At 51.3% G+C, this 9,754-nt stretch overlaps 1 protein-coding gene across 1 annotated transcript; it reads right to left on the bottom strand.

Moving 5' to 3' along the window:
* Nucleotides 1-638: 638 nt before the first annotated feature.
* Nucleotides 639-8,690, bottom strand: LOC125089978 (ribonuclease P protein subunit p29-like). Its single transcript, XM_047712519.1, is given in 7 exon segments — nucleotides 639-1,097; nucleotides 1,100-1,120; nucleotides 2,078-2,179; nucleotides 3,773-3,854; nucleotides 4,343-4,624; nucleotides 6,193-6,245; nucleotides 8,485-8,690. Coding segments are annotated over 7 exon segments (660 nt in total). The 5' UTR covers nucleotides 8,492-8,690; the 3' UTR covers nucleotides 639-984.
* Between the last annotated feature and the right edge of the window lie 1,064 nt (nucleotides 8,691-9,754).

The following is a 9,754-nucleotide window of genomic DNA, read 5'->3' as shown; positions in this document are numbered from 1 at the left end:
AAGGAACGGCCTATCTGTCCTTCTGAGCCACGTGGCTTCCTGACAGCCACACAGTGGAAGCCAGCCGATGCCCTGTCCCCACTCAAGCCTGCCTACGAGCGCCTCACGTAGTGACCGGTAGACACACGGCACACAGGCCGAGTCAGACTGAAGAGCCAAGGCTTCCAGCGGCAACACACAGTGAGGGCCCTGTTGGGGACTCGGACTCTCCTAGAACGTGAGAGCTTGGGAAGAGTTGTGGTCTTGATCCCCTTTGGCCAACCCTGGAGCCTAATAGCCATGGCGACGAGAAGGCGCTGTAGGTCCAAGCTCCCTGTACTGAATGACCACTGCAAGCACCAGCTTACCTGGCATCCTGCTTCCTGGTCCCGGTCCCATACTACTTCCCAGAGCCAGTGAGGCCAAAGGCCCCTGTGACTTCACTGCTCAATCTCCAGCTTTCCAGAAATAACAGTTAGGTCCAAGAGTGCCACAGGGGATGTGACTTAAACTAACATGTCAGATGCTCCCAGCCCCTGCCCTCGGGAAGCAGGCACCTGAGGGCAGAAATGGGGCTGCCTGCCAGGGACAGCCTCCAGCCCACCTCCCTTCCAGCCAGGCTGGGACACAGGGCCCTCTTATCATCGACACGTGAATTCTATTACACAAACAATGGATTCATCACAGAACACTCAGGAAACAGAGAAGAGGATAAAAAAGAAATTAAAACCTAATAATGCCACCAGTCAGGTCAACCTGTGCTGATCCTGCCAGGATTTTCTCTCACGGGAGCAATGCACACCCGTCGTCACCTAGAAAGACACCCCCCTGACTTGGCTCAGTAAGGCACTTTCTTCCCAGATGACGAACTGTTCTTAACTCCAGTGTTAATGGGTTGGGGGTAATCTAGAAGCAGAATCAGCCCACCTGTGTATCTGCTGAAAGGTGGGCACGCAGGTGTCCCCGGTCCTTGGGGTCCCAAACAGCCGTCTCTGCAGCAGAGAGCTACAGGTCAGCTGTTCCCTTTGCTTTGAATTTCTTGGCAGATCGTTCACTTAACCGAAGCGGGAATTTGCTTCCATAAATGTAGGAGATGAAGCCATCGATTTCCACTGCGACACACAGTTTAGCTTGGGGATAACTGCAAATTTCAAAACCAGGAGAAAAAGGACAAGGCAAAAAAAAATCCTGACAGTTAAGCTCACGCTGAAGCACAAGACCTTCCTTAAATGTCTGCATTAGAACGTAAGCTAGTAATGAACGGAGAGTCCGCAAAGCTCAGCAGCACAGGACGAGAGGGCATTTTTCTGCCCTAAGACCGATGTATTCAGATTTTAAGTAAAACTCAACACTAATTTTCACGGTCAAAGGCTCTAAGCCAAACTCCCAGAAAAAGTGTGAGAAACAGGTCTCCCCGTGTAGTTTTCAGACTGACTCATGGCTTTATACCATGAGTGAGGTCACCCAGACACCACTTTCTGAGGTCTAAAATGAGACAAGAACATACAAGAAAACAGAAGGAAGCAGCAAGAAAAAACAAACCCCAAAATAAAGGAACAAAAACCTCCCGCTGTGGTTTTGCAATCTCAGATTTGCTGGTAAGGGGTATGGAAATGTCGACAGCCCAGGTGCTTATGCTCCTCTCTGCCAGAACAAGGAGCTCTGGCACACCCAGCAGGTGAGGCTGAACCTGCTTTCCTGGAACCCAAAGGGTTACTGGAAAGGGCCAGATCCTGGAAGCCCAGGGACAAGCACTAAGCTGGCTCCCCTCAGGGTCTGCTTAGCTCCACTCCTTGGGGCAGGGCAGCAGGTTGGGGCAGGAGAGGGTCTCAGTCATGGAAATGGACCCTCATATCTGGAAGCGCAGCCCAGGAGCCCTCCTTTCAGTCCTATCTGGCTGCAGCTGCTGGCTGGGCTCCAGATGCCCTGGGGAGAGCCATGAGGGCAGGGGCGCTCGCGGCAGGCATGGGACGCAGGGCCAGCAGGGATCTGCAATCTGTGCTGACCTGAGAGGCCAAACAGACCTGCTGAAGCCACAAGGAAAGGGCTAATGAAGCTAGGGAGGCAAGAGGACACAGACCCTGAGACAGTTCCATACCTTTCAGGCGGTCTTCTTTGGTGAGGATTTTGAAAATGTGCTTTGTTTCCTGTAGGAGGATTCCTGTAACACCCACATAGGACGGGCATTTGGACTTTGTGACTGCAAAGGAAAAGGGTATTCAAAGGCCTCAGCCTTGGGGGCGCTGGGCAGCCACAACCAGCTAGGTGGGGGTATTCTGGAGTGGGGGGCTCCTCAGCTGGACAGGGACCAAGCTGGATGAGAGTCCGGGGTCCCAATCCCTTGCCTATGGCTCTGGAGCCTCTGGGCTGTTCTGACAAGATGTCCTCTGGAGGGCCTGCAGCCACAGGGGTTTTGGGGAGGACTCTGGAACTAAGAGGTCAGGTGTGTGTCCAGCACCACCAAGATCCACAGGTTGCTGGGATGGGGTCAAGTCTCAGTGATGGGATCTGAAGGTACACCTGTGCATCACATCCTTCCCACGACACACCAAACTCTGGCCAGAATGGGATCTTGTTACAGGCGGTGAAGCAGTGACTGAGGCGAACTGCCACCACAGGCAGCTGGCTCCTTGGCTCTCCTGACCCATGTCCCCGTCTAGCCTGTAAACAAGTCACTGAACACTTGCCACATGCCCGGCACCGTCCGAGGTCGGTGCTGGGTGCAAGGGTGAACAAGACTGTTCTCGGTTCTGCTCTCAAGGAGCTGATGTTCTAATGGTAGGAGGGAATGTGTGCCACATCAGACGACTGCATTTTCTGATCGTGGTAACTGTTATGAAGAAATATACAAGGTCATGGGGAGAAGGTTCACTATTAGTCATGGTAGGCCCTTTGGGGAACTGACATGTGAGTAGGGACCTGAATACTGAGAAGCAGTCAGTCTGTGACACACAGAACTCTGGGCAGAGGGAAGGAACAACGGCAAAGGCCTGAGGTGGGGCCAAGCCTGTTGTGTGAGAACCAGAAAGCAGGCGAAGGTGGTTGAACCTGCTGCTCAGTAGAGCCAGAGGGGCCTTTTAGACCACAGTAAGGAAGCAGAAGACAAACATGGCCTGAGTTTTGGCCTTAAACCTTCCCTCGGACTGCCTGGTTGGGGAGAAGCAATGTGTCAGCAGGGAGAGGGCGAGGCAGCTTCTACCGGAATCCAGGGGCGATGGCGGTGGCTTGGATTTGGGTGGTAGGATATGCTGATGGACGGTGCTGAGGATCAGGGAAGAAGAAAGGTGTTACAGCCCAGGTTTTGGGTGGTACCGTGAACCACTGGTACCGTGGACGGAGCTGGGAACACCACAGCAGAGGCTGATGTGAGGAGGATGGAGTTGTTCTGGGTATGGACAGGTTGTGATGCCTGCTGGACAGGGGGGCAGCTGTGGGCAGGGTGGCTGGATGAATGACGATGCTCAGGGGAAGGTCTGCCCTGGAGATGACACTGGGAGCTGGGAGTCCGTAGCTGAGACTGAAAACTGTGGGGAAATGGATGAAAGGGACTCTCCGCTCAGGGCTGGGGACACGTGCCAGCAGCTGCTGTGCCCCCTGGGAGAGCAGCAGGGGTCCCTGTGTGGAAAGGCACACAAACCATTTAGAGTGTATCCAAAAAGTGGCCAGAACTGGCTCAGGTCGCTAGTCCTCTCCCAGCCTCAACGCTGGTGATGTGGAAACGTCCACATGACAATAGTGTGTCTAGCCCTGTGTCACAGAGCCACGCTGCTCTGTGGGCTCGTAGGTGAGGTACCTGAAACGAGAGCCCCGTGAAGATCTGCCTTCAACAGCTTGGCCTGAATCATGTGCGGCTGCCTAGAAGGTAAGCAGAAGGCCTCCGTGCTGACCATGAGCGAGAGCTCTGAAGGGGCACACAGGTCTACGAACTTCTGCAGCCGGCTGGCTCCGAAGGCTGCATTCACAGTCATCGTAAGCCTTGGGTTCTGCCCCAAAGGGCAGGGCTGCAGACGTGCAACTTCTGAAACATGCCGGCAGCACATTCTTTGGCAATAAACCCAGGGGATGATTCTGTCTAGTGCCTGTAAAAGCCGTAAAGAGTATATACTAAGATCCATCAGTTCCTGTCTCTCTGGGAAAACCGAAAGACAAACAACCTGTTGCCATGGGTAACAGACTCACTTCCGGTGCGGGTCTCATTACTAAGGCTAGGACAGAAGCCAGACAAACAGCAAGAGCCTGGCTGTGCCTTGCTGTGAAAGCCAAGTGCAAACCCAGCCCGAGTTGGGAAAGGGAGGCTGCCCCCTTGTGGCGGCAGTGGGAGAAGCGCCCTTAGCTTCAGGGGAACTGGGTCTCCCAAAGCCACACCCACTCCAGGAGGAGGAAGCTGCCTCAGGGAGAAAGGCAGGAAAGCCCTGGCATACCTCTGCTGCTCTGGCTTAATGTCGAAGAGGTGCAGCTCCCTCCTCTGCCTGGCAGAGAGGCCCTTGGATTTCTTTCTCTTCTCCTTGCGCTTCCGGCGAGTGGCGTACTCCAGGACCACAGCCTTGCGTTGCAGCTGGTCCTCGCGGGCTTGCTGGCTCATGTGGGGCGTGCTGCGCTTCAGGAAGGCCCTCACGAAGGCCTGGGCCTGCTGGGCTCCCGCAAGCTGCATGGGGACAGGGCGGCACGGCGACGACTGTTCTGGTGGGGGCAGCCCCAGACCCCAGGCCCTCCTAGACACCGCAGTGGGATGCCTTCCCTGACCCATCTGCCTCCCGACTGAGCCCCACACAGCCTCTCGTCTGCTGAAGGTGAGCTCCCCACAGCCGTCCAGATGTGAAAGGCACCCTCAAATACCAATTCGGGCGCTGCACAAAACAGCCACATCAAAATTCAGCTTCCTACTCTACATTTCTGAGGTTATTTTGAACGGATTAAAAAAAAATCCCCAAGACCCTTTATATTTGGAAGAACAGGCTTCTCTGATCCTTGGCAGGGTGGAAAGCTCAAGAAATGTATGCCAACAATATTTATTCAGTCACAACCAAATGAAGGCAAGCTATGTCCTCGAAGGAATTATCCGAACACTTGGCAAAACAGTACCACCTGATGCCCCAGGGTGGGCTACGCCTGGGGGGGGGACAGTGATCTGACACGGTGCCCATGTGGCAATCCCCTTTACTTGGGTTTGACCCCATGGATGTGTCATGGCTACTCGCTAAGTCTGTTCCCGCAGCACGTGGGGAAAGGAAGTACCAGTGCATCTCAGCCTCCTGGGCTCACTCTCTCCCAAGAGCACAAGAGCACTTGACCGTGACTCAGCACAGACTCCTAGGACGTGTGGGCAAAAGAACTGTCCTAATACTGTGAAATTCTTGAGAGAACCCCAAATGTCACTGCCTCTCACGTGGGGAGTTCCACTGGTCTACTCCTCATTCGGCTGCCTGTGTCCTAGGCTGGCCACAGCCCAGGCAGCACTGTCTATGCAGGTCCTGCCTCTTGGCTGGGGATTTCCTGACCCCCTGCTGCGCTAAGCAGGCTGTAAACCCTGGGAAGCTAATGTGTCAATAATCACGCTCTCCCTTATGGAGAAGCGGGGCTGGCAAAGGGATGATGTGATACACTCGACCTTCAAGGCAGCTCACAGTCAGGAGGTCAGTCAGCTTCAACTTTGCACCTTAGATACTAACTAAAGATTCATTATCGTCAGTATTATTACCGTGACGGGACAATTACTTATTTTTTTTTTTTAAATACCTAAGTGGCCTTCTTCATGAAGAAACCAATAAAAGTGTATCTATCAGTCTTTCAAAATCTTGATTTCCTGTTAACTCCCTCATTAGGAGTCCGCAGTGGAGCGTCTGCCAAACTGACAAGCATGTTGGCAGCATCTAGATATAATCCGGAAATTCCACTTAGGAAATGTGCGAAGGGGGCGCAGTGACAAAGCCAAATGACAGTGCTCACCAGGGCAGGTTTCAGGTGGGCATAGCCAGTGTCCCCTACACAGTGGGAGAGGACACAGGATCAAGAGGTCCCAGTTAACCAAACAAGGGAAAAAGAGGGCAGCATCTGGAAACAGGCCATCAGAACAACAGATCTCAACGGAGCCCAACACATCTATTGGAAGGATGAGGAGTAAGACATGGGAAGGACATCTAAAGCAGTGCTAGGGGAACAAGCCATCCTTGTCATCACCTCTGCTGATCCCAGACTTACTGCCATGCACTGTACCTGAACGTCAAGCTCTTTGTCCTCTCTCTGAGAGAAGGCATGGTAGATCACACCTGGGGAATTCAAACAAACAAGAAATGGCCAATTCAGGTTGGGCATGACTATAAGACTCATGACTTTTCTAACTATGAAACTATGGTTAGAGATAGGAGAAGACAGGGATGCTACAGAGAGCAGAGGTTTCTGAGCTTTCTTGGATGCCTCTTATTCTACCCTCTGGCCAACCATCTTAGGAGTTCCAAGAGTGTGCTTTCAAACAGTGCTTCTAGGGAAGCCTTGTTGGCTCAGTCAGTTCAGTGCCCAACTCTTGATTTCAACTCAGGTCATGATCTCAGTGTCCTGGGATTGAGCCCTGTGTCTGGTTCTGCATTCTAGGCGAGTCTGCTTAAGAATCTCTCTCCTTCTTCCCCACCCCTCTAAGTGCTCTCTCTCTGTCAATTAAATAAAGAAATCTTTAGAAAGAAATAAAAATAAATCAATGCTTCTCATATGTTAATTAATGTAGGAAACTAGGTTCTTATTAAAATGTAGATATCTAGGCCCCACACCCAGGTCTGGCATTTCTCTTTTTCTTTCTCTTTTTTAAGATTTTTTAAAAAAGGTTTATTCATTTGAGAGAGAGAAAAGAAAGTGTACACAAGCAGGGTCAGATAGAGAAGGAGAAGCAGACCCCCCACAGAGTAGGGTTTCTGAGAAGCAGACTCCCAACTGAGCAGGGCATCTGATGCAGGGCTCCATCCCAGGAACCTGGGACCATGACCTAAGCCGAAGGTAGAGGGTTAACCCGCTGAGCTACCCAGGCACCCCCAGACCCTGCATCTCTAACAAGTTTCAGATGCTCCTGCATGTCAGTAGACCACACGAGGAGTCGACTGGTTTAATCTGCCGCAGGTTAGGGGCTTGAAAAATCGCTCTGTAAGTCTAACTGAGTAACTCATATAAACGTTATATCACAGAGCTTCCCAGGATGCAGATGGTTGCAAATATTACATTTTGTTGACTGTTAGATGTTAAAAAAAAAAAAAAAGACTTTTCACATTTCAATATCTATGAAATGGGTGTATATCATACAATAGATGGTGTCCTACACTGATAAAATATAGTAGGCCTTTCTTCAAGATCAAAATATATATAGATCAATGTGGTTTCATCCTCTAAAAACTCCACACGCCTGTTTCTTACTTCATGTGTATGAAGGAGAAAAACATGGTTCTAGGGATAGTGTATGGGTGTAAACGCAGTAAGCATAAGACAAAGGCCTGGTTTAAGGTCGAAGGACTAGAAAATTTGGTTCACATGGCAGTCTGTAAATTCCATCCCAGCTCCTTTGTGCTTGAGTACCTCTGAACAAGCAAACCAAAGTGTTTATATTATATAATATACACAGTGTATTATATACGTATCATATCATATTATTATTTTATATACAGAGTCTGGTTCTCCTTCAAATGCAAGAGTAGCATTAAAATCTGTTTCTAAAGAGCAACCCCAGGAATGACTTTGCTTCACCTGTCACGGGTGCTCCAACTAGACTTGGAAGTCTCTTCTGGAACAATCCACATCTAACAGTTACTGAGCACTCATTACTTGCCATGCAACTGGCTAAAAGCTACACATTTTATCTCATTACATTTTCTCAACAATCTTTTAAAGTAGACATTATTCCCATAATGCACATGAGAAAACCGAAGCTCAGATATGCCGAGACCCATAACTTGATTACAGAGATAGGAAGTGGCAGAGGTGGAAATGAACGTACTGGTCCAAAGACCAATTTTAACGGCGTCTACACTCCCCTGCTTATAACTGCCCTGGGCGCTTGTTCCCTCCCTAGGCATAGCTCTTCTCCGCTCAACTCCCAAAGTCCGGGGAGAAATACCATTCCTCAGCAGGCTCCCAGAGCTTTCCACCAGACAAGGGTCGTTCACGGAACAGCTGCCGGGACAGGAACCACCATCAGCACTTCACAGAAGGGGAAACCAGGTCATAGGATCCGGGCCTTAACCACTGTCAGCAGGTGGAAGGCAGTGGCCAAGTCGGCCCAAGGCCCTCCGCCCTCCTTTAGCACACTGATTCGGCCCCATGGGGACCTGCCGCCAGCTCTAATTTCAGCGCAGAAACTGCGCCAGGCCAACGGGGACCCCGGGCCTCGGTTTCCCTTATGTAAGGCGGGACAACTCCCCTAGCAGTTTCGGTCGGTCTCCGCTGGGAACCGGTCCATCTACCAGCACCAACTTCCCGACCCTTTACATCCCACCCCTCCCCTGCTCACAGGTCTTCAACCTGGCTTACTCTTCATCCACCAGCCGCTTCCGGTGCGTTCTGATGACGTTTCCTGCGGGCGACCCTCACTCTTTACCTCTCTTCACTTTTCTCAGCCGCCCTCGGCCATCGAAATTTCTCTCGCTAAAGTTTGGGCTGGAGGGAGGTATTGTGCCCGAGCTCGCTCGCCACGCTAAGTCGCTAGACTGAGACGCTACGACTCTCACCTGGAGTCGCAGACGCGCGGGCTCGCAGGTGGCGTCGTCTGTGACGTCACTGACGCGCGCCGACCTACGATGGCGCATTGGCCGAATGGGGGCTCCGCTATACCAAAGGTTCTACTAGTGTTGATAGTGTCTCTGCTTCGTGGGCTTTTCTCTGCTCCCGTGTACTGTAGGCGGGGGAAGGCCAGAAACCTCAGGGTTGTGGTTCGGGCGTGTGGACTGCTTGTGAAGAGCTGGAGTAGAGTGGAGCCAGCAGACCCAGAGGAGGACTCCGGGGACTTTGGGTATCAGGGAAGTACGGAAATGGGACAAGGATGGTGGGAATGAGGTCCATGGGGTCGCTTATCAGCCGTCTCTACAGAGTAGCCGAGCCACTGAAGTTGGGATGGACGGCTTAGGCTCTAGTTTTGTCCTGCTGCTAAACTAACTGTGTGACGTCGCTTAAGGCATTTCCCATCTCCAGCGTCCCTTTTCCCATCACTGTGAGTGGGTTGGGCCTGATAGTCTGAACGTTTTCTTGAGACCCAGAATGTTAGTTTCTGTCAGGAAGTCAAAAGGCAAGGATCTGATGCCCATTGTTCTGGGGAAGGGTCAAGAATTGCGGCTGGGAGGCCAGTGCAGACGTCTCCGAAGTGACCTGGTGTGCAGCACGGTGCAGCCTTCATTTCTGCGGAGTGCGGGTCAGGAGAGCAGTATAGCCCGTCCACTTTAAGTCAGTGGATCAAACTTCCAGTAAGGTATAAAGTCCTTTTAAGGGAGCAGCAATTGTATAGGAACCCTGAGGTTTTATGTCCACAGATCCTAGTTTGGGAAACATTGATTTAATTGTTTTTGGGTGGTGACCTTGAGCCATTTTGATCTTAAACATAGGACTGCAGGCCCTGAAATTCAGTGGCTATCATGTGCCTTGTCCTGGTGAATGTGAACCTTGTATGTATATTAACATCGAAGTGGAATGACACACTGTACCTTTAAATGATTGCGTTTGGAGATGCCAGAGAATTAATTAAATGCATTGCAATCACAGGGTGAACTTCAAAAATTCAGATTCCTCAGCATCCCTGGAGATTCTTACT

The sequence above is a fragment of the Lutra lutra genome, chromosome 17 (genome assembly GCF_902655055.1).
Source record: "Lutra lutra chromosome 17, mLutLut1.2, whole genome shotgun sequence".
NCBI classification, from domain to species: Eukaryota; Metazoa; Chordata; class Mammalia; order Carnivora; family Mustelidae; genus Lutra; species Lutra lutra.
Note: the sequence above shows the minus strand (reverse complement) of the source record. Positions and strands in the feature narration are given on the sequence as shown.